This window comes from Rhinolophus sinicus, chromosome 17 (genome assembly GCF_057876585.1).
Source record: "Rhinolophus sinicus isolate RSI-liver-muscle chromosome 17, RSI-T2T, whole genome shotgun sequence".
NCBI lineage: Eukaryota > Metazoa > Chordata > Mammalia > Chiroptera > Rhinolophidae > Rhinolophus > Rhinolophus sinicus.
This window is the reverse complement of record NC_142517.1, coordinates 159,528,399-159,554,280: the sequence shown is the minus strand read 5'-3', so window position 1 is coordinate 159,554,280 and position 25,882 is coordinate 159,528,399. Positions and strand designations below refer to the sequence as shown.

At 41.1% G+C, this 25,882-nt stretch overlaps 1 protein-coding gene across 1 annotated transcript in view; it reads right to left on the bottom strand.

Moving 5' to 3' along the window:
• Positions 1 to 25,882, bottom strand: part of MYO3B (myosin IIIB) — a 387,431-nt gene that overhangs the window by 347,985 nt on the left and 13,564 nt on the right. The window contains exon 6 of the mRNA XM_088794000.1: positions 6,628 to 6,773. Within this exon, the coding sequence (XP_088650126.1) occupies positions 6,628 to 6,773 (146 nt within the window). The remainder of the gene's footprint in view (positions 1 to 6,627; positions 6,774 to 25,882) is intronic.

The window sequence follows — 25,882 nt, the reverse complement described above, 5'->3', positions numbered from 1 at the left end:
GAGTTAAGTGGGAATTAGCCAGAGTGAGTGGTGCCAAAATAATGAAATCAGGGTAACGAGCGAGAAAGTGTGGATAGTTCTGTAAGTCAACACTGCTCATTCTCTGGCCTTTCCCTTCTCTCAGGGTGGGCTTCTTACTCAGCACGGATGGGGACTAGTCGTCCCTGAAGGCATGTTCCTGCTTTGCCACCTGATCCCCAAACAAAACCTTGAGAAGCTGAACTCTCCCTGCCTGCCAGGATTCAGGGGGGCAGCAAGCTGCACCTCCACGGGAACTAACAGCCCCAGCTGCTCAACTCAAATTAAAACAGAGTTTAGAAATGTTCCCCAGAGTGGAAACCTTCAGGGGCATTTCTACCAGCTGCCTCCAGAGACTGTATTCCCAAGGAAAAGGAGAGGATACCCCAAAGGGGAGAGGGGTCACTAGCGAGGTATCCTGAGAAACAGAGACCACAGCCCATTAAAACGGGGCTGGAAATCTCCCCAAAAAAGAAAAAGACTCATAAAAGACTACTGTTTTTCTATTGAAGTGTTTCAAAACTTTCCTCGTTGTTGTTGTTGGTAGGCATTCAATATATGCTAAATGATGCTAATTCTTTAGCTCTTCTTGCTTTGTGAGTGAAGCTGGGATTTTGAGGGTTCATTGCTCAAAAGGCCAATAGCTAAGTGACCTGGGTTGGTGAAGAGAAACCAAAATTCCCCAGGGCGAAACCAGTCTTACTGTGCCATTAAACACCCCCCTGACTCATTACACTTCCACAACAATAGTTTAGTTTTAATTTCTTTTCCTTATATTTCACCACCCTAAGGGAAAACGTCCTGTGACAATTCTGTAATAGTAAGACAATTACTGGTGACTCAGGGCTCCCTGCTGCCTCTGCATCTTCTCACAGCTGAGGAGCAGGCTTCCCACATAGGAACAATTTGGTTTGTGAATTAGGAAAGGCAGAATAAAATGAGTCTTTACCTTTAAAAAATGACAGACATTCAGAAGAGATTAGATGAAAAGTCAACCCAAGGATTCTGTTTAAGAACAAGAGTCAATTGTAGGCTTTGAGTCCTTGAGGAAACCTTCTAAATAGACTCACAATGTTTCCAGTGACGCTATACCCTTTCTGAGCCCCACCGTCCACTTCATCCAGGTAGCCCAAGAATGTCCATTTATATTTTTCCTCCTTGCTCCTCTTTTTTGCTATCCAACTTCTGCCAGCTTCACCTTTGTTAATGAATGGGGAAAGGGGCAGTAAAACTATGTTCTCCTTGACAGAAAAAATACACCATCTAACTCATCTTGTAACTCAAGCATTCAAGCCCAGCCTGACTTACAGTGAACGAAGTAAGAGCTGTCCTACGTTAGAGGGCATGGGCATTCGCAAATGCCCAGCAGACTGTGTTCCAAGGCACTTTGGTAAATGGGGAGTTTAGAGTGCGGAAAGTATTTTTCCCCATAGGCATAAAGTTCTAGAAATAGGCTAATTCCTCAGACACAAACATACAAATCTGGTTGGCCACAGGAGGCTAATAACACACCCAAACTGAGAACTTCAGGCATTATATAGCCTCCTCCTAAATAACTATTTAAAACAGTTTCCATGAGAAAAAAAAGTATTCTAACTCAGTATGCCAGAAACAGATTTCCATGTACCCCACAACCAAAGCGAGTTTTTCCTACTGAAAAAAATACAAGAAAGGCAAAGGGGGAGGAGGTGCTGGCTTTACCCGAAATAGCCCTGATGTGGCAAGTGCAGGTTTTGCCAGGAGAATGGGATGAGACAAAAACTTGTGGGTACCAATAATGATAACGAAATGCCTCTCTGCTTTTACGTAACACATGCGCTGCAATTCTTTAGTTAAAACATTTGTCTAAAGTTTTCAAAATTAGGAACTAAAAGGCAGTTGCTTGAAGGGGAATCTGGAGAAGGGAGGGATTTCTGGTTTGGGGGTCATAAGCCAGGAAGCAAAGGAGGGCCTGTGTTTACTTATGATAACACTCTTGATTTCTATTCTTCAGTTCCTTGACTGACCCACTCATTGATGCTAACACAATTCTAACTCACAGGTTTACAGTGTCAGTTTAAAATTGGGAGCAGAGAAACGGATGCTGGATTGTAATATTCTTAAAGGTCAGGATGTCTTATTCATTTCTATATACTCCAGTCCCCTTGGAGCTCAATTCATAATTCATTGATAAATAAATATAATTTAAAGAGAAGCTTTGATTTTTTTCAATGTAGTTGCAAAATGTGTGGGCTTCAGAGTCAAACTTCTCAGGTTCAAATCACTTTTCCTCTATAGGTTCATGACCAGGGGATCCTTCCCTGGGCTTCTGGTTTTCTTGTCTAGAAAAAAGTACCTGCCTCACAAGGTCACTGTGGGCATTGTATGCATTTATATTTGTGAAACACATAGCAATATACCTGCCACATAATTAGCACTCAATAAATATAAGTTATTGTTTTCGCATGATCATTTAGTTAATTGTCCTATTTTGTACCCAAAATAGTTTTTCAGAGATTTTGGTAAACATGAAAGTTGGTTGGTAGAGTGGGTTGAATTGTGGGCCCAAAAAGATATGTCAGCATAGAACCTGAGAATGTGACATCATGTGGAATAAGGGTTTTTTGCAGATGTAATTAAGACAAGTATTTGAGATGAGCTCATCCTGGATTAGGATGGGCCCTAAATCCAATGACAAGTGTTCATATAGGACAAGACAGAAAAGAAGAAGACACAGAGAGACATTGAAGAAACCCTCATGAAAATGTAGGTAGGGATTGGAGTTACGCTGCAACAAACCAAGGAACAGCAGAAGGCCCCAGAACCTGGAAGGGGCAAGGAAGGATTATTCCTCTAGCGCTTTCAGAGGGAGAATGGCACTGCCAACATCTTGATTTTGGATTTCTGGCCTCTAGAACTGTGTGAGAATATACTTCTGTTGTTTTAAGCCACCAAGTTTGTGGTAAATTGTTGTGGCAGCCCTAGGAAACTAATATAGTAGGGTACAGTTTGGAACAACCTAAATTTGGTAAGGAAAACAAGCCCAAATGTGAACTTGTAATTATTATAAGTTCCCCTTTTCACAAATCGTATACTGTAGGGAACCTTCTTTTTAGAAAAGGAAAACCACTGGTTTCTGGGACTGGAATGTTTAAGCCATTCTGTCCTATCCACTTCCAGCCAAGGACATTTCTGCTGGGAATCTTGAAAACATTCTGCATTTTCCCACAGGAATGAAGTGGAAGTACTCAGTGTATAGTAAGACACTGGAGACAATTAGCCAATATGTGGCCCCAAATGAATGGGCAGGCAACACAGTTCTCAGTCATTGTCCAATAAACATACCTGTACTGGTCCCCACTGCCTTCCTGACCCCAATCTGTGGAGGTCAAATAGGCCACTAGCCAAAGACGCCAAGTTAAGAAAAGATACCTGGTTGCCAAGAGACCAACATAAATGTATATTTCTCCTAACCTTTGCTACTATATCTATGAAACAGATCTTCTGTGTGAAAAATATGTCAAGGTCATCTGTAAGATCCTTCTAAGACTTTGGAATTTTAAAGAAGTTCTCAGGAGAGAGTCACGAGATGGAGATCTTGTCAAACCCACTGATGCCCAGAGAAATGCTTTTCATTCTTTTCCTCTCTTCTAACTCCTGGAGAAAAATAGCAGCAGACACCGCAGCGAGTGTCAGAGAAGGGTGACTTTTTTGGAGCAAAGGCTTTACAAAGATGACACATGCTGACAGGTTCAGTAAATAGTGGATGCTCTGCCAATCAGCAGGTAATTTCTGGTGTTTGTAATGCAGGCAAGATTGCAAGTCACACAGGATTTCAAAGACAGGTCACGATTACACTATGTGTCGTCTTCTAATGTGAAGGTCAAAAGAAAGGAGAAGGTGGGTGGGGACGGAGAGGGGAAGAACAAGCAGACCCGTGTGCAGACAAATCAACCACATCCAGGCAGGTCTCGCTTCATGTTTTCTGACAGTGCCCAGGGAACCTGTGTAATTACTTGCTTTGTTGACATCTGAGGCTCTCACCTCACATGGAACCAGCACTTCATTAATTCCTAAGTCCTTTGTAACTTGTGAAAGTCACTTCTTCCCTGGCTCAGTAATGGTTTTCTTTTCTTCCCTTACTTGGTAATTTATTCAATGTATTTCAAGTAAGGAAAATGTTATAGGGAAGAGGTGAGTGAGGAAGGCCAGAGGAGGAAGGCACACACAGTATTCTGGATCACAGAGTATTCTGAAGCAGGCTGATTTCACTGTTTCATTGAAGAGAATTACAGAACCCCAAAAACACTCCTAACCAAACAGGAAAAAAAAAAAATCTGAAGCCAAATGGATTTCAAGGATTTTTGTCATTATTTGCCATGGGCAAATTATTTCTCCATTAGGAATGAAAACACTGAGAGAGAATGAAAGAGAGATTGAGATCCCCATGAAACACAGGTAAATAACTTGAGTGTCTATTTAAAATATGTAAATGTTTAATTTCTCCATTCTCCATCAAAGAGCTTTTCTGAGGAAACGATACATTTTTAGCACTCAAATTAAGACAGTATACATGTGCGCACATGCTTGGTCAATCCACAACCCTCATAAGAGAACTATGTGATTCTAATTGACAGGGTAATCCTACAAGCATGTAACTTGGTGAGTATAAAAAGCTGGGTAGTATATGCAAATATGCTACTTTTTTAAAAAAAAAAAAACAACCTCCATCCTTCCTGTCTAGGAATGTCAAGCTGGCTGTTAAGGTTGTGACAATGGTAAGTGTTGAGCATACGTAATTGCACCGAGGATCTGCTAATCGATTATGGTTGACATTCCCTAGTTCAATCTGATCCATCATTTATACAGGAAACAAGAGACGGTAAGAGGCCAGGAGGTTACACTAGGAGGAGAGAAAGAAAGCTTCAACCAACATTGGGATAAGGATCATTTTCACCACCAAGATCCTTTTCTAGCACTTGTCCTGTTCCTGGGGTTCACCCTGCCCTGAGGCAGGCAGTGGAGGGCTTGATTATATGTGTCTCAGATCTGGAAGCTTCTCCAAAGATGGAAGAAGTGACGGGAGTGACAGTATAGAGACTATCAGAGATCAGAGGCTTAGTTGGGTATAGAAACATGCTAAGAGTTGTTACTGGAACTGAAGGGTCTTTTTACTTACACACACACACACACACACACACACACACACCCTTTCTAAACTGCCTCACATTTATCATCTTATGAAATTTTTGAACAGTTGGTGTGTACAAAAACACATACTGAAAAGAAAAGAACAAATATACCCAAGTAGATGACCTCTTATAAAAGGTACACATATCTTGCTAATCAGAAGCGACACCTTAGTTCTGATATTTGGGAAACTATGTGGCCACAGTAAATAAATAGTAAAGAGTAAACCATTCATTTAAAAAAATCAAAACATACACACAAATCATCCCAGACACTGTTTCTTATTTCCTGACATACTACTGTATACAATACCATTTTGTGGCCCTGCATTTTACATCATTTTGAACCTTCACCAGACTACTAAACGCCAAGAGCTTTGTGGGCTCTTCTAATCACCACGACCTGTTTTTGTACCTTGGAAAAGGCAAAAAGACCAACCCCTGACGTGAGTGGGAATCATTTTTGGAATAATGGTGGGTGGTTGTTCACATCTGGATTAGGTATAAAAGGATAACATTACGATGATGAACGCCACAGAGCCTCATCTGCATATAAATAGACCTAATCAGAAATGCAAATTGCAATCAGAAGAAATTTTTAAAGGCTGGTGCGGTAGCTGTGTGATTGTGCAGATGAGGGAAGGTTAACACTTGTACTGTCAAAGTGGTTAAACAGCTGCGTTGGCCCAGAGCCTTCCTCTGAAAGAGAAATGTGGAAGGTACAAATCTCTTAACCTGCAACCTGACTGGGAAGGAGCTCCCTTCTCCAGCTGGCCAAACATCAGCCTGATTCTGATGAAAGACAATCAAACCTCTTGTATGAACCCCTAATGAATACATACAATAGAAAATATACCAGCATTTAAAGACCCTCCAAACAGACCTCTTTCAGCAGTTTCCCATTGACACAGAAATTAAGGGATGGAGAGACAGTCATATGATTGATGTGACATTTTTCTGATATTTTTTAGTGTTGGTCTGAGTGGATACAAAAATATGATACACATTTTTTCCATCCCCATATTTTCCTGAATACTAGAGAAAGATTCAAACTAAGAAAGAAAGGGAAAAAAACAAAAACACCCGTATGTGATTATATAATTAAAAACAAAACATAGTATTTAGACAGATTACTTAATCCAAAATTGCATTTGTAGTCTTCCAAAAAAGAACATCTCAAAAATCAGAGTACATACTGAAAATACGCAATTGTTAAAACAAAGTCCTATTTATTCCTTGGGATGTGTTATCTTTTAGGAACATCCTCTTCCCCCTTCCACCCCCAACTAAAAAAAAAAGAAAGAAAGAAAAGAAACACTGTACGTATTACAATCAGGCTTTCACAGATTTGGAGAGAAATTGTTTACGATTTATTATTCTCTCTCAAAGGAGCCGCTTTCACAAAGAACTAACGAGCCAAGAGCGCCATCTTGTGTCCTACCTTGGGATCTTAAAGAGCGTTTTCACGGGATGCATGTCAAAAAGGGGAGGGTCTCCATCCCCCAGTTCAATAGCTGTAATTCCCAAGGACCAAACGTCACAGCGCGCGTCATAAGAAGAGTCATACTGCTGCTCACAAGCGATGACCTATCAGACAAAAGCAGGACACAACACATCAACCTCAATGCAACCACAGATGTCCTAAAAGGCCCTGGGCCAATTTCAGCCCCCTTCTCAGTTCCTTGCCTATGCTGATATTAAATTCCAGTAATAATAAGATGTGTGTTTTGTAGGCTTTCTTTGTGTGTGGTTGACTTACCATCTGATATGTTCATTAACTTAAAAATGTGCCAGTTCAGTTCATGCATTGAAAACCCTCTAGGTACCAAGAATAGTGCAAGAGGAGCACAAGGGTGAATACCTTCTGCACCCAACCTGGCAGCCTTTAAGAAGAGGCTCTGTCTGCATCCTTCACATTACCAGCTGCTGAATTCAACAGCGAGGAGCAGTTGTTCTCGAAGATGTTTGTCTCCTGCACAAAATCCCCAGGCATGTGGCCAATTGAGCAGAAAGATGTTGGAAGATTGATAATAATTAATATAAAATAGGAACCACTCCCTCCCATTCCCTTTTTCTAAGAACTTCTGCCCCTCCTCAACCTCCTACGACTGGTTTGTATTTCAGCAGCAGCTGTCACTTCAGTTACTGGCCTGTCTGGGTACAAGAGCAGCAGAACCAGAAAACACCCCTGGGCTTGTCATTGGTTTGGGGAGCATGGAACTTTGCAAAGTCTCTTTTCTAGGAACTTTTGAGTCAGATAGGAAAAGCCCCTCCACTCAGACTCTGGTAGCTATCACAATGGGGTTGGGAGAAGGCATGGGTGAGCTAGAGGATGTGAAGGGACAGGTGACCCTATATGAGCTGAAAGCTGCCTCTGTGACCAAGGATGATGCATGGCTATGGGCAGGTAGGAAACTCAGAGAGTCTGATGATGTGTTGGTCCAACAGACAACAGACTATGAGGTACATAAGCAGTATTGCTGGAGAGCAAAGGGGAGCTGGAGTGATGGGCCTACCCACCCTCTCAGGCCATCAGAAGTTCTTTGGCTTTGACTTCGAGTGAAATGGGCCAACTAGGGAGCAAGGGAGTGACAGATCTGGCTTGCACGTCAGCAGGCTGTTAGCCAGATCTGGCTGCTGCACTGAGAATACATTAAAATGGGGCATGAGTAGAAGAAGCAAAACCAATTTTAAATACTACTGTAGGAATCCAGACTAGAGACAGTAAGAAATAATCAGATTCTAATGACACAATTTTAAAGGTAGAGCCAACCAGGTTTGCTGACTGAAGCTTATAAGAAAGAGGAGTTGAGGATGGAACCAGAGTTTCTGACCTGAGCAATTTCAGAATGGAATTTGTATTTAATGAGGTGGGGAAGACAGTAGAAGAAGCAGGTGAGAGTTGAAAAGCAGGAGCGCCATTCGGGACATATTAAGTTTGAGATGACTATGAGACTTCCAAATGGAGAGATCAGTTCCGCCGGGTAAGACTCGTACCAGACTTCTGACTTAAAGAAGTATGACCTTGAGAATAAATGCATGTTGTTTTACGCCATTAAATGTATGATATTGTTATGGCAGTGACAATAGACTAGTAAACCTGCTCTCTGCCAGACCCAGTGAATTGGACTTGCAAGACCAGGCGAGTGGGCCTGAGACCTGGTGCTCCTGGTCCTGTATTTGCCCTCCACCCTTCCCTTGGTTTCTGAAGAATGTTTCTCATGTATCCGCATCCTTGGCCTGACCGCAGCACCATTCTGTGAATAGACTATCCTGTCATAGAATGTCCTGTCATACTTTTAACACATTATTTTCAGACACGCATTCAAACTAAAGTTCAACTAATTGCAATTGCAGAAGCAGAGGCCATGTCGTTGCCCCCAAAGGCCTCACTTTCATCACCCCAATCAGGCAAGACACTACACTATTTTTTAAAGATCTCCAGAAAAGGCTATTCAACACCTTCCCTTTCAGAAATGACATTTCCAAATGTGTAGGACAAACATTATTTTAGACCTATCAATCAGCAAATACATTCTTGTACATTCCTGTGAGGCAAAGAAATAAGACTATCCTTCCCCAACAAAAGCTATAGCCAACAGAAACTTAAAATGAACCTATAATAATTAAATGACAAACTATGACAATGATAAATGTCCTAAGACAATGTGTACTAGTGTGTCTAATAAAGGATATGGGCTCCAAATGCTTGGGATATTAGGAGGAGACCACTTTAGGCTAAGCAAGACAATGAAAAGTGGCTAGTGGTAGTGCCATAGTCCACCACTTCCGGGAAGAAACGCAAATCAACTTCTAGCCATTTTGGAAGGCACACAGAAGGCAATTCCAAGAACCTGTCCAAATGTGGGAATGGAGATATCCTAAGGTTTCTCAAGTGCTGTCATAAAATATTCAAAACATTTATTTGGTTTCAGCTTCTCTTTACAGACAGACACTATCTTAGCTCAGTCTGATTAGTAGGAAAGTATCCTTTGGCCAAATTCTCTTCCTAAAACTCAGCTTGTAATGTGACAAAAAACAAAAAAAATTCTTTAAGCTCAGCCTTCCAAAGAAGTTTATAGAAAATTTCACTAGTAAAATAATTCACAAATAATTATTGAGTACCCATGAGAGCCAGGCATAGTATTAGACCCTAAGGAGAGAAAGCCAAATGCACACTTGGTTTAATCCTCATAGTCATTATGTGAGGTAGGTGCTATTATCACCTTTGCTAGGTGTGGAAACGGAGGCATAGCACAGTTAAGTATCTTAACCAGAGCCCACTCTGGTCATTGTCAGGGCCAGAATTTGAACCCAGGCAGAGGAAAGACAAGTAAACAAATCATTACAATGTGATAAGCGCTCTAAGAAATAAAGGTCATGTTCAAGGAACAATTGCATTATCAGCTTCTGCATTCATATTTTGACTAAACTAACTAGGTCTTTGAGATTTTTGTCAGTAAAGTCCGGGGGAGTTTCTCTTTCAGGATTGGTCCTTATCAGGAGTAAACATGTGTGATGGGATTTAAAGAAGCACTCTAAGAGAATGCATCCCAACTGAAGGTCAACACATCCTGGAACTGGATTTCCTATCAATTCAACACCAAAGTATGCAAGTATTTCTTTAGGAGAAAAAATAATCTCATTCTCCTTAGCTCAGCATTTTCCTTGTCTCAAGGTAAAACAAAGCTGAGTTAAGAATGCTTAGAGGGTCAATTGGTCTTTGGTTCCCTTGCCCCCAGGAGAAGGGGAGCTCTCAAAGAACTCTCTGAATCAATAATTGTTATGATACTCCACTAAGGAAAAGAGAGAGGTGTCACAGCCCTAGGACCAAGTTTCCCAGGTTCTGTAAGTCATAGTAAAGGGGTGGAGAGACTGGTGGGTTGAGATAGCATTGACACAGACCCACCTCTTCACCTCACCTCTACTACCCCAAGGGGGAGCCATGCCTAAGGCAGATGTATATTCTCCTTTACCTTGATCCTTTGCTTCAATCATAGGAGTATAAATGATGTTGGTGGCAGTGGAATGAATGGAGACACTAAAATAGGTGTGAGAGAGTTCCAGGGAAGACTTGCAAGACTTGGAGAATGATTTAATATGGGAGGTTAGAGAAAGGGACACACCAAGGAAGACTAATATTTTGATCCCGGGTGACCAGGAGAATGATGGTGCCATTTACAAAAACAGGAAAGTCAGGAAAATTCAGTTAGGTAGACAGTATAACAAGTTCAAATTGGGTCTGAGCTCTGCTCCTAACCAAGTACAGAAAAAAGTCACTTGTGCTCTCAGGACCTCATTTTTTTTCCCCACATGTAGATGCACTAAGAAAAGCAACATTTCATTAAGACCAGAAGCAGAATATACTAAAGGGTAACAATAAAAATACTGACATGTTTTCAGTGATTACATGGAGTTTTATATTACAGTAAATGTGTCTTACATTTTAGAACTCTATAGATTTTAATCTTTTATTGTTGGTTGCCCACACAACTCATCAAAATTTATAGTTTCAATTCACAGATATAAGAACCAGAAGCAGATACCAGGTTGTATATCAGGACTTAACAAATTCACGTATTTATCTTAATCCAGTGTTGCGAATAGAAAACCTGCTAATGAATGTCAATTTTACAAAGTATTGATTCCCCAAAGTTGAATTTAAAGTCCACAACATGTTGGCAGTTGATATACAGAAGATGTACCTTCTGGAATGTTCCATGACATGTACATCTAGGCTGTGACAAAATGTTTAGTGTACCTGGCAAAGGCTAAAAGCGAAGCATTAATGAACCAAAATAGAGACAGAGTCCTAGTGTAGTATTTGTTAGTGGCCTTGATGGCTCCAAGATTAAAATATTGTCGCACTAAGTCTCAGTGAGCTTCAGAGATGTATAAATCCCTACATAGTTCTACAGAGTCACTTTTAACAATCTTCAACTTTTTGACATGATATCTTTAAATGTGTACACCGTTTGGGGGTTTTAATGAATAATTTTATCCACGGAGTGTTAATCTATCATTAACCTCATCATTTCTTTTATGTTTCAAAGGGGCCAGAGCCTTGATGATCTCATCAAAACAATCCCTGAAGTAAACAGAAGTAACCCAGGGTAAGGATTATGTCTTATCTTTCTTCCTTCCCTGTCCACATCAACTTGTGATACTTATCAGAGAAACTGTGTTGAAAAAGCTTTGGATTGGAATCAAAAAGTCTGAACTCTTATTTACCGGCTGGATGCCTTTGAGCAAATCTCTTGAAAACTTTGAGCTGAGGCTTCTTTCGTTATAGGGACCTCACTTTCTATACCTAAAAGAGGTCAAGGTGAGAATGAATGATCTCTCCTCTCCCTTCCAGCTGAATATTCTATGACTTCACAATTTCCAAATGAGTGATTTTGGGGTTGTATCTCAAACTGAAAGGCTAACTTTTCCATGCATATTAGCTGGAGCAAACAGATGATTCTGGCGTGTGAACTGGATGGCTGGAACCTCGAGGGGATTTTATTGCCAATATGTTGTAGAAGGTCTTAAGGTCTATGAAAAGATGCTGGTCGCTATGATAATGCCTCTGTTAAGGAAGATGAGCTTCAGCAATGGAGCAGTTGTTTGGATGCTGGTTAATGGAGCGTGTCCAGGTTCTTACCTTGAAATGCGAACTTACGGCTTTTCTGGTACACCTAGACTACACTGCTGCTTATTTTAGGAAGAGGAAAAACACGAATGCTCAGATTACTAGCAATATCTATGCACTAGCAGCCCAAGTGTCCCATTCCAATAGCTATTTTATCCAGAGGTGGGCTTGAGCTTCCCAAATGTCGGTCATTACCACCTTGGCTGCCAAAAACTTTTCTTTCTGAAGGGGACTGAGGACAAAAGATTTTTCACTAAGAGTTTAGCTCTACTGGTCTTTGGAGCAAAAGCTAGCAGTCAACGTTCTTTGATTGTTAAGGCCGTTCTCCTTAGCCTTCTTCAGGGTAACAAGTTCCATAGTGCCAGACTTTCTAAATCTGCCCCAGCCACTTCTCCCTGCCTCACAGCGGGAGCACATTCCTCCCCTCTCCTGAAGGAGTTCATGAGGTGAAATTGCACCCACAACTTGATGACACAACTGCTTTGACATTTATCATCTCCTCATCCACCCTTGGACATGGTCAGTTGAGTTGTGTTTAGGATGGCTGACTCTTTACTCGCCACCCACTGAGGAATGGCAGAAAACAAACAACTGTCAGTAGCTCTTCAATTGTGAAAAGACTTGCACCTCTGGATGATGTTAGAAAGTCCTGGAACCAGGCATCTTCATTTTGGTTTTGCCAACCTCACTGGATAACTTTAGCAAATTATTTAATCTCCCTGCACCTCTTCTTCCCATGCAAAGTAAACAACCCCTTTCTCACGGGCCTTGTCTGAAGCACTACTTGTGACAATGCCGGTTACCTAGCTTTTTCTATGGCACCCAAATGTTAGTGGCAGATATCAATGGGTCATTGACATATGGGTAATACCGATTTTATTTTTACTTTTTAAAACATTTTTGCATTTTCTAAAATGTCTATGAATTATTTCTATGACAAAAAAGAGCAAATTTTATCTGTTTCTTTTTTGTCCTGAAAATGTAAATAAGTATTGCAAAGTTTGTCCACTTGGTGTTAATCTATCATTAACTTCATCACTTCTTCTATGTTTTAAAGGGGCCAGAGCCTTGATGATTTCATCAAAGTGAACCCTGACACAAACAGAAGTAACTCAGAGTAAGGATTATGCTTTATCTTTCTTCCTTCTCTGTCTGCATCAATTTGTGGCACTCATCAGAGAAATTATGTTGAAAAATCTTCAGGGGTGTGTTTGTCAAGGGTGTGCTTCCTTCCTCCAGGGTATTTGTTGGCTGTTGGGATTCTTCATCCACAATTTGGCAGGTTGAACGTGGTGTCTTCATTATAAAACTAGGTTCCCATGAGAGTCACACAAAAAGAATTAAAGAAATTCCCTTCCCAACTATAGCCCTTTCTACTGTAAACATAAGGTTAGGGGTAGTACTTCCACTTTCTCAGGCCACCATGATCCCACAAAATGCTCCCATGGTTACAGTTTCATTCAGCCTAGACCAAGAGCAGAGCTCACTGATAAAGCTCCCAAGATAGGGGTGGGATTCACCCTCTCATTTGCAGAAACACTTGGGCTGTAAGAACCTGAGAGAATAGTCTCTCCTCATTTCAAGGCCTTCATTATCTGTAAAGAATATCTTTATTAGACTGGATGTAAAGGGTATTAAAAAAAAACAACAGTCAACATATGTTCTCTTATATTCAGAAAACCTAGATTTCTCTAACAAGATATTTAACTGAAATCACTTATCAAATTACATATCAAAGAACTGCTGAGCTGAAACCTCTTTCAATAACATGATTTTAATCAATACTTCCAAGCAAATAATATTATAGTAGAACCATCTACCACAAGGAAAAATATGTTTTACTCTTATAAAAAGTAATTTACCAAACTTAGAAAACAATAGATGTCATTCAGACTATTTCATTTTCCTCTAATATTTTAAAATGTCATTAAATATGCAGTTAGGTTTGCCTTATATGTTTTGATTTTTCACCTTATTATAATAGAACTGATGTGTGATCCAAAATTATAACCAAAGGCCAAGATTAAAATTTCATTCATGTACACAGGGAAAATGCTGTTATGTCAAGAGCTAAACTCAGCTTAAAAAGAGGATAGGCAAATAGACCTAAAGCTATTAATCCTTGGCTGACTTTGAGCCCCAAAATGCAGTCCATAGACTGGATAATAAAATGGGCTGAAAGGTAGGAAGGCAAATAGGATTCTTAATTTTGTTTATGCAATTCATACAGCATTAATGGATAAACGTATTGATGATAAAGGTTTCTAAAATAGAAGTTCTCTGGAATTAGCAATTGCAGTTATAAATATTCCAATGGCAAATATTATTCATTGGATTTACATACAGACATCTTAAAATGTTACAAACTGAGATACTGAATAAACAAACGAAGTCTCTTCCCTTGGATGAAACATAACTTCAAGGGAGGATATATTTGAGTTTGTTTGCATTGTTTTATAAATGGGATGTGGATTAGAAGAACTGAAATTGATTGGGCTTCTTTTTCGTGGCGGGGGGGGGGGTTCTTTCATAAAACTCAACTTAAGGCTACAATTGAATCTATATTTTGTATGCTGAGAAACTGCTAGAAATAATTTAAATTATCCTGTCCTTGTGAAATTCAGAAAGGACTCTGATTAAAATATAGTGTTCTACAAATCTTTTCTCAGGATTGTAACATTCAGCTTAAGCCTTTAGAGAAATAAAACAAGCTTCAAATTAAAAACACACATAGTCCGCCTGTACAACACCAACTCCCCACCATGGCTAGTGGAGGCTGAGGGGGACTGGTTCTGGGTTTGAGGCTAACACGCAACACTGATCTTTGCACTTAAATTCCCTGAAGCCCTGGGAACATGTTACTTATACTTACTTATATAGTAAGCTTCATTCTCAAACTCAGGACCCATATCCACAGAACTCCCCTAGGAAAGGTAAATCAGCGTGCCCAAATGTTTGTATGTGTCCTTAGTATTCAAAAGGCTCTGAAGAACACATTTGCTTGGCAACTCAGGATCATCCCACTGCCCTCCCCTGCTCCAGTACCTTCCCAATACTAGAGACGGATGCTGAAAGGGATCTTCGGACTCATTGATTCAATTCCCTTTTTTCACAGAGGAGGAAACTGAGGTCCAGAAGTGGGGGAGGGAGACGTTGACGTGTTTAGAGTCACACAGCTGGTTTACAGATAAACCAGGAGCAAACTCCATGGTTCTCCCACTACCCTCCTGAGTGAGGCATCTCCTGGGAATTCTTATAACACAGAGAAGCTGGGCCATTGCCAAAGAGATTCCGTGTTCCACAAGCTACAGCCACAGTAATGTCCATGCTATGAGCATGTGAGCACACCCCCATTTAAGCTGATGGAGTCCCGCCACCTCTCACTTCCAGTCACCTCATTCTCCCTTCCTTGCTGCCCCTTTCCTTTGCCGACTAGCGCTCCCCTTCTACCAGAGTACAGCTAAGGGAAGAATGAGTGGGAGTTCTACAATTCAGCTCATTTTACAGCTTATTAGATCAGGTATTATTACCCCCGGGGGGGGGGGGAGGAAACAGGTTCAGAAAAGTTAAGAAAGCTGCCCTAAGTCACACAGCTAGTAGGTAACAGAGCTGAAGCACGAACCCACAATAAGAAACTAATGGAGGGAAAAAAGGTTTCCTCTTCCACAATACATCTGATTGTGGAAGAGAAACAGATCTCTTATATTATATAAGATCTCTTATATTACAATATTATATATTAAAAATATAAAATATCAAATCAAAAAGAATACTGAATGTCTCCACATGGTCATAGCCCTTTATCTGCGCACAGTCTTTCGATCTGTCCTCTCAGGCTGATGTCACGATGCAAACAAGGATGCCCTTGGGAATGTCATACATTCCTATCCGCCAGTGACTTCCTTTAACTTTCAAAAACTAAAGAAGGTATGGAAAAAACCTGGGACATAACAGAGCACCATAAATACTAGTCTCCCTTCCCCTACCTGCCCTTGCTTTACCCCCACCCCAAGGCTCCTCTGGGGTCCCATTCCTGATGCTGATTGCCCGCCTCCCTTTGCTTTTTGCCTCGTAGCTCAGGGGCCATCAGTCAGAGGAACAAATGCAGAGTTTCACCTAAGTGTGAATTCCCTTTCATGGAGCTGAGACCCTGTGCCCTGGGCAGGACAGTGAAGGCACTGATAGGGCAGGGGTTGAAGCAAGACAAGGGGTAGGCATCAAGTAATTGAGACTCAGAGCTCAGGAAGAACCAAGGCTGGCTCTGACATTCCTTCAGCAAACACTTCTGCCCCTGTGGGGACATCATCCATTCTTCCTCTTTGATGGATGAAGAAGGGGAAGAGCAGGTGGGTGCTTTGCCCCTTCTCACCTCCCCTGAGATGGGTGGGAGAACAACCTGGAAAGTTCCAAATGCTCACAGAAGCCATTACTTGGACACTTCTTGCTTAGCACTGAGCCGGGATAGGGAGACACAAGGCCTCGGTTCTGGGCCTCACGTGCTGCGGCACATCTGGGAGCTTCAACCCTCAGACGGGGTCCTATATTTAGACCTACCAGGAGGAGGGTGATGACATGTCACCACCACCTCCAGGGCCAGCCTCCCACCTCCACACTGACATATGACATATGACTCAACTTCCACACAAAGCTGCAGCTGAGAGAAGAGCTATCATTGGAGCAGAGGTTAAAAGCTGGGGCTGCACCTGGTCATTTCATCCTTGCCCTGGGCACTTCACCCACCTGAGTCATGCTTCAGAGTCCTCACAGGAATACAAGTAGGGTCAACCCCAGAACCAGAAGGGAGGGAATCCCTCTGTTTCTTAAAGGCTAACACAGGAGTCTGGAGGGAACCAGTGAACACAAATGGCTACAGAATCTCAGAGGTGAATGTCCTGGGGGAAAACAAACAGTCTTTTGGCCAATCACCTAAGGTTCTAAACCACCCACTTGAATCTCCTGAGCAACCAAAACTGGCATTTCTCATAGTGATATATGACTGACAGATGGGGTCCCAAGAATCCCCAGATTTTTTTAAAACAGAGTCAGGTAAAAACAGACCCTACAGGCCTCACCAATGTCATCACTTCACCCTTACTGAGAGCTGAGGGAGACCCCGCCTTCATTACCAGAGGAACACCAGAGCCACGGAATGTGAAAGCCAGGAGAGGCTTTGCTCCTGAAAACTGTAAATGTTCTTTGAAATATACCGTTTCCCTGAAATTAAGACCTAGCCAGACCATCAGCTCTAATGCACCTTTTGGAGCAAAAATTAATATAAGACCTGGTCTTATTTTACTATAAGATAAGACCAGGCCTAATATAATATAATATAATACCATGTCTTATATTAATTTTTGCTCCAAAAGACACGTTAGAGCTGATTGTCCAGCTAGGTCTTATTTTCGGGGAAACATGGTAGGAGGGACCTTGGAGGCAGAGACTATCCAAGCCAATCCCTTCGTACAGATGAGAACAGGTTAGGGAGGGGTAGTTTAGAAAATATGCACCACCATTTTTTAAAGCACCTACTATGTCAGCTACTGCGCCAAGCACTTTTAGTACATCATTTCATTTTGTCCTTTGGGGATTTTTTTTCCTTCTCATTTTACCTCTTTTAACTTCTCCCAATCTTACTATTCAGAGATATTCAGTAACTTGCCTGAAGTCCATGGTTAGGTGGGTAGGCAGGTATCTGCAATTTGCTCCCAGGTCTGACTCCAAAATTTGTGCGCTTAACTTTTCTACCCAAACTAAAGCCATATTAAAATAACTGAACCACAACCATTTATTAAAAATGAGTGGCAGAGATAAAACGAAAATCCAAATCTCCTAAATTTGATTGTGAAAAACTTTGTTATTTTGTTTTTCTAGATCCTTTCCTTGGGCATTAATTATATTGGCTTCTAGTGTCTTATTGATATATTACATTTTCCTCAACATATTAGAAAGGATAATTCTCATCTAAAATAATTTTAAAATTAGGAAAAAAAAGATTTACATCTTACCTGGTACACTGGTGATCACAACTAAATAATTTGCTCTAATAAAGTGGTTAAGAGGGAGGATTTTGAAGCTAAATACCTGGGTTCAAGTCCTAGTGGCATCACCTAATAACTTGTCCAAGGACAGGAAGAGTACTTGCTGTGACTTATTTACTTTATCTAAAACATTGGACTAGGGGCGGACAGGTGGCTCAGTTGGTTGGAGCGCGTGCTCTCAACCACAAGGTTGCCAGTTGGACTCCTGCAAGGGATGGTGGGCTATGCCCTCTGCAACTAAGATTGAACATGGCACCTTGAGCTGAGCTGCCGAGGGGTGGCCGGATGGCTCAGTTGGTTAGAGCACCTGCTCTCAACAACAAGGTTGCCGTTTCAAATGGCGACTGGACTTGGAGCTGAGCTGCACCCTCCTCAACTAAAATTGAAAGGACAACTTGACTTAGAGCTGATGGGTCCTGGGAAAAACACACTGCTCCCCAATAAAACACACACTGTTCCCCAATGAAAGTTCTGTTTTCCTTCCCCAATAAATTTTTTTTAAAAAAATTTAAAAAATAAAAACATTGGACTAGTAATAGCACTGACTTTATAGGGTCATTTGAAGAATTATAAATGAATAATGCACATAAAGCCCTTAGTGCTGGGCACATAGTAAGCTCTCAGTAAAAGCTAACTCTTATTTGGGAACCAAACACATTAGCTAGAGTTTAAGGAACAAAATGGTAATAATGAAAATAATACAGTTTCAGTTCTGTAATGTTTTATGGGTCTGTCAGCCCTTCAACACGAAATATCTCATTTGTCATCTCTAGTCCTGGCAGTGCCAAAGGAAATAGCATTACCATATCATTTAGCTAGGAATGGCATGGCATAATTAATGAAGGCAAGAGTGTTGCAAAAAGCCTGCGATCTTTCTGCATTGGTGTAAGCTGGTTGTTATGGCAACCATCTCCTGTCAAGGACCCTTTGCCAGGCAGAGAGACACCCATTTTTGGAGCCGTCACAGCACATCTGTTTCTTTGCTCAGCTGATTAGCTCTTGTTTGCAACAATGAGCAGATGGAACGAAAAATGAAAAAATAAATTCTAAAAAGAAGCAAATGTTCATTTTATCCACAAGTCTGTTTTTTAATACAGAAACAGGCCTTTGGCTGTTTAGGAAGATGCCGAGTAAACTGGATTCTTAATATATGGGCTGCTTCTCTCATTGGTGGGATTGCGAAGTGTAACCAACCTATAAATTATAGGGGATAGGCCCTTCATGTATGTCTTTTACAATGATGTGCCTCACACTCCAATTTCAGAGTCTTCTTCGGCCACATCTTCACATGTCTTTGTTGTATGAGTTTTCTCAGTGAGCACACAGTTTCTACATTGAACATCCCGTACAAATACACTAAAGTGAAAGAGTACAACAAGGCCAGTGAGCAAGGAAACCTGAATTATGGGGCCTAGACTGCTCTGAACTAGCACTGAGAGTATCTTCTCCCTGCCTTAGTTTCTTCATCTGTAAAATGGGACTTCATTTCCCACGCTCCCTGAAAAGCCAAACAGCTCCAGTACTTACGAGATATGTGAATTTAGGCATGACATTTCCTACACTTCTTTGATCCTCAGTGGTACAATGGAGAAAATAATGTCTACTATAGAGAGCTGTTGTGAGAAGTAAATTAAATAATGTATTAAAGATTCGCCTACCCTTGTCCCTCATGTATTAGCAGGTCCTCAGTAAGTAAAAGTTTCCTTCCCACTATACACTTGCTCAGCAGCACAATATTGACACTACCTGATAATCAGCTGGCTCAGGGCACTGGAACTCCTCCTTGAGATCACCTGCTTGCCAGACATTACCCCCTGTAGTTGCTGAACCATTAACAGAACTGGGGTGTCCTAGGGAAAGAGACAGGCACCTCTGGTGGCTGAGGAACACTTCTGGACAGCAGCCACTTACCATCCAAAATGAAAGTATTTCAATATTTTAACAATCAGCACGGTCACACCCGTGCATACCAGGTAACTGTAAGGCATTATTTCAACATGGTCTACAAATGTCTTCAGTAAAAACAATAATGACAACTTTGGTTCCTTTTCTTGGGTTTCAGTCATTTACAAACATTCAGTTTAATTCTTTACTACATGTGATGGTGGGAAAGGTCCAACTATCTTTAACCTGCTGCTATCAACAAAAATAAACATAAATTCGGGTTAGATCCCTTTTTGCTACAGACCAGGATATTACCCAGCATATGCTAATGCAAATATTAGCTGAGCAATACCAATAGTGACCGTGGGCATGGGTTGTACTAAAAATCCCTTAGTTCAGGTGAGTCATTGTAGTCACTGTTCCCCACCTACCCATTCAATGTCCCTGGGCACTGAGCCTGGCAGAGCTTTGGTTTCCATATCTATAAAGTCACTGTAATCATGCTTAATTGGCATCCTCACAGGTAGGGGTGAGCACGCAAAAAATAATATTTGCAAGACTTGTATGCAAATGTCAGATACTGTTATTCATATTATTTATTATAAGAAATTGGGTGTCAGGAAACAGTGGAGGCAAAAAGAGCTAATAAACATGGCTAATGAGAAGACTGTGTTAAAAAAAGAAATATGCATATATTTGTGCCAAAAAAAGTATACACATTTTAAGAAAGGAAAAAACTGTATTAAAATTATAACACTCTTTATATACTAATAACAAAAGATGAATACAAGTTATGCGTATACATTTGTTTTGGCACTCCCAGTGCCATATATATATATATGGCTAACATCACAGGCAGGGAGACCAGGGGCTCAGTGTAATTAAAGGTTGAGGGAGAGGAGGGAGGTGGTAGATGAGAATAAAGGGGATCAAATATACGGTGATGGAAAGAGAACAGACTCTGGATGGTAAACACACAATGGGATTTATAGATGATGTAATACAGAATTGTACACCTGAAATCTATGTAACTTTATTAACAATTGTCACCCCAAAAAACTTTAATTAAAAAAAAAAAAAGGTTGAGAGAAGTGACCTGGTCCAAACATCTCACGAGATAATCAAAAAAATCCTTGGTCGGAGAGCAAGTAGGACAGAGCAAAATTCTGAAGGTGTTGAGGGCCCATGTGGAGACGGCATTTTGTTATTCTTGGCACAACCACAAAGAACTGTGTATGCCTCAGACACCTGAGGCTGAGAGAGAGCTGGGTGTGCGTGTGTGTGCGTGTGTGTAGACAGGCAAAGCTTAGCTCTGTACCTAAACTAGCACCTGTAACATGCAGACCTGTAGGTTCCAAACGACTGGCTGACTATCCTGGAAACTTGAGTTATTTACTACAGAGGAGGGGTGCTAAGTATTTGGAGGGTTGTTATGGGTTGAACTGTGTCCTCGAAAAATATATGTTAAAGTGCTAACCCCCAGGACCTAAGAATGTAAGCATATTTGGAAATAGGGTAACTGCAGATGTAATTAGTTGGTGTCATACTAACTAATTACATTATGGTGGGCCCCTAATCCAGTATCACTGGTGTCTTTCTAAGAAGACGGTCGCAAGATGACACAGATACACAGGGAGAACTCCATGTGACGACAAAGGCAGATAGAGGAGATTTTCAGTTGTAAGCCAAAACACACCAAAAATTGCCAGCAAACTGCCACAAGCTAGGAAGAGACAAGGAAGGATCCTAGAAACTTCAGAGGGCACATGCCCTGTTGACACCTTGATTTCAGACTTCTGGCCTCCAGAACTGTGAGGGACTACATTGCTGTTGTTTTAAGCCACGCGGTTTGTGCTACTCCATTATGGCAGCCCTAGGAAACTAACACAGAGCGGACAAGACTTTGACCCCAGGACAGGAGGAGAACCCACATTCATTTCTCCATTGGCCACAAAGAGCAGCCTCATGGGAGTAAATGGGGCGGTGGGGGGTGGGGGGTGCGGGGACAGTATGTGTGTGTTTGATTGTACCCTGGGTGACTTCACTAGTGGCTGTTGGAATGCTGGAGCTACGTCTGCCGCTCAGATATTCACAAGCAATGTTATCATAATCTTCCCCAAGTCGGTCCCTAACAATGAAGCCATGTTGCTTGCAGTGGTCACAGCCAGGGAAATTTAGGAACCTGGGTTTTTGATAGCTTTACAGGGCTGCTGAATCAATAAACTCTGAAACTACCTACTTCTGCACTTATATTTATAAGATTATAGGAGAAACTTAATTTCCTATTGTTTATGTCATTTTGCTCAGGGTAGTTCATTAAATGCATACTTCCTATGCTGCACATTTTTCTTTCCCTCTTAAAATAATCTGCTCTGAGTCACAGTATGCCACTGACATACTCAATTCATAAACAATTATACTGGTCTTGACTTTCAGATTTACCTTTTTACCAAGCCAGCCAATATTTCCCCAGTAGCATTGTTTCAAAGTACTATCACACTAAGGGCACTCCTGAGAATTTTCTTTCTCCTGCACTGTTGAGATGATACTGCTTTTGCCCACTGTTTTTTCAACTTTCATAGTATCCAAATCAGGCAGTGAGAGGAAATAAATGGAGAATGCTGGCAATATGATAGTCAATTCAAGCTGCAGCTTCAAGCTGCCCTGGTGAACTGTGCATTTGCACTGCTCGTCAACATTTGATTGTGGTATGGTCACATTCCATTAGCTACTTGGTTTGTAGTACAGCCTATTTGAATTAAATATTGCAGTTACTCAAGCTGGTGAAATACAAATGGAAATAAAAATGGGAAAAGAATAATTTGGTTCAGTATCTCAAAATAAAATAGAATCAGCTGCATTTTCAAAATAAAAGCCCTGGTCACCTGCAATGGTTTTACTCCACTGGCAGTGGCATGCATGCATTGTTGTCATATTTAATCTAAACACCACTTATTCACACAAGAAGAAGTGGACACATATTAAGATCAATATACTATGCAGGCCATCCTATTGAAGAAAAGCAGAGTTTGCTATCCCCAAATATGCCTTTTGGGATATTGATCATAAGCTGTTTTTTTGTTTGTTTGTTTTAATTTATTGGGGTGACAATTATTAGTAAAATTACATAGATTTCAGGTGTACAATTCTGTATTACATCATCTATAAATCCCATTGTGTGTTCACCACCCAGAGTCAGTTCTCCTTCCATCACCATATATTTGACCCCCTTTCCCCTCGTCTCCCAATCCCCACCCCCCTTACCCTCTGGTAACCACTAAACTATTGTCTGTGTCTATGAGTTTTTGATTCTCATTTGTCTGTCTTGTTCTTTTGTTGTTTTTGGTTTATATGCTGATAAGCTGGTTTTTAAGAAACAAAAGACTCAGAACATTTGACCTAAGCGCCTGAGAGGAATTTAGATAGAGGACTTGCGCCAGGAAGGGAGATATCATCATAGACAACGATAGCTTAATCTGAAATCCGTATGGTAGACAGGGGTGAACATAGCAAGGCCCATTGTTTCAAAGTCCTCCCTGTGTCCCATTGTTAAAGATGGCCCAGCAAACATTTATTTACCAACCATTTGCTTTTCCATCTCCATGTGAAATGCCTTCCTGCCCTTTGACGTCCCAAACCACACCCCCCATACACACACCTTTCTCTTTCATTCCAGAAGGACATGTAAGCCTCAGCTGTCCAATGGGTCATTGGGTCTCACATCTTATGACTCCCCCGATGGCATGTACATCAGTAATAAACTTTGTACACTAGTCTCCTGTTAATCTGTTAGTTTTATTATTACCTCATTTAGAAAAACTTAGAAGGTAAGAGGAAATATGTATGTTTTTACATCCCCACAATATGAAGGCAATGTTCCTGTGAACCATTACCGGTTATACTTTCAAGGGCCGCTCTTGACTCAAAACCTTGCTCACAGTTAAGAGTATAATGGTTTCTTGACTCAAACTGACAAGTAACTGTTCTGTGGACATTCTTATGGAGGGTTACGGAGCAAAAAGAGGCTTTGTTGGAAAGAGTAATTCTCCATTGGGAAAATAAAAACATAAGGACTGTGTAGGCTTGAGTCCCAAGAACTGCAGCCTGGGCCTCAGAGCATATTGGACACAAGGACACATCCAGAGAGAATGTCTGAGGCATGCACAGAACGATCAGGCACTTGCTCCTGAAAGGCACTGTCAAGGTCTGCACACTGTAATCTGCCGACTCCTTAATTTATCCACTACATCAGGCAAGATGTGACACTGGCTTTGTCCCACCAAGAAGGGAACAAGTTCCAGGCTATCTGGGCAACAGAAGCTCACCACAGACCACTACACTGCCCCTTATAGAAACACTCCACATATTTTATTTAACCCTGCTGAAACTGAACAGTCATAACCAATGTACAAAGCCAACGGCAAGCTTCTCTTATTTACATTTTGTGATTCCAAGAACACCAGTTTCCTGTAGCTTAGAACAGGAATACCCTTTTCCTTGTTATGTCACCTCATATTTGAGTTGAGTGGCCTCAGTGATGCTTTCCTTTAATAACAGATCAATTAAAATATACAGAGGAATTTGCTAATACCAATAGTTGTAAAGACCTCCTCAAACCACCCTCCAAATTCATCTTCTTTTTTTGGCTTTTTCACCAATGGATTCATTCATCCAGTAGGTGCTTATCAAGTACCTACTGTGTATCTATGCTGAGAGGTGGGTGTCTCGCATCCCTGCCAGAGCTTAGGGTCCAGTTGGGAGACCTGCCTGCCAACAATTACAACAGAACAGTTATGGTGTGCTAACGGCGGGTGTAAAGACTGCAGTGGAAACCTAGGCATAGGAGCCTCAGTGTCAGACAGGAATTAGGGACGGTTCCACAAGGGACATGAGGCTGGACAGGTAGAAGAGGACTGGAATATGAAGGAGTTTTGACTTTGTGCTGCAGTGTTTCTCAAAGAGGGGTTCATGAGGTCCCCATGAAAATTTTTGTTTCAATGATAATTTTATTAATAATAATAAAATGAAAAGAATGGTGGTAAAAACATATTCTAGATCATCTGAATGACCATTTGCCACACAATTTCAATACCCATGTTTATGTTTATTATTAAACTGGCACCAAACCAACAGACATATACCAGTTAGAGGTCACAGGAGATGCTGTTTGAACAAAGAGATCACCCTAGCTGAAACTGGGTAAAGTGGTCGGAGAACTGGGTCACCACATACTACACGGTAGTAAGTATGACGGAATGAAATAATCTGTGCTGTCATGCTCTGAAACATATTCACGTTGCAAAGGACAACTGAGTTTCACAAAACAATGTCATTTATCTCATTACATTAAAGGTGCTTCCTTGAATGTTACTGACTTTGTAGTTTTTTCACAATACAGTTTTCTTTTCCTTTTGCTTTTATAGTTCTATAAGTGACTGGGAGTTTATTTCTAGTTTCATGTTTTTTTAAAACTTATTTAAGAAACATTTAAAATTGAAGTAAACACAGGCATCTGCTGGGTTTTTATTTTTCTCTAAAATGGGTCTGTCCATTCCCCAAGTATGAAAAAGAAGGCCACAGATGATAGGGCGCCATTGCAGAAATATGAGCAGATTGGTGTGAACCACCCACTGCGTTGACCACCTTGGCAGTCACACAGAGGACGGCCAACCGTACAGACAGAATGAAGATGGAAAGACCTGTACGAGATGACTGCCTGCGTTCTCTTATTAGAAGAATGCATTTGCTTACTCCCAGAGAGTTGCCCTCAGCCCCAGGCCAGAGGACTGTGGAATTAACTGCTGACTCAACAAGCAAAACTGTACCTGTTTCAGGGTATGCCTTATCTAGCTGGAAGATCCCCCAAACTTCTACATGCATTGTCTCACAGAGCGTTCTCTGGTGATGCCAAAACTAAATTAGGATCAAATCCCAGGTTTAACTGGGAAACAAAAAAGTACACAAGACTATGAACCTGGTAACAAAACAACAACAACAACAACAATCCAAAAACCAACCAGGACCACTGCATATAGTTCTGTAGACCAGCTGGAGCTGAAATATGTCTCTTCACCAAGCCATGTGTCACTGGAGCTGCATCTATCCAGGGAAGGTGACTTTTTCTAACTTACATAAAGTCT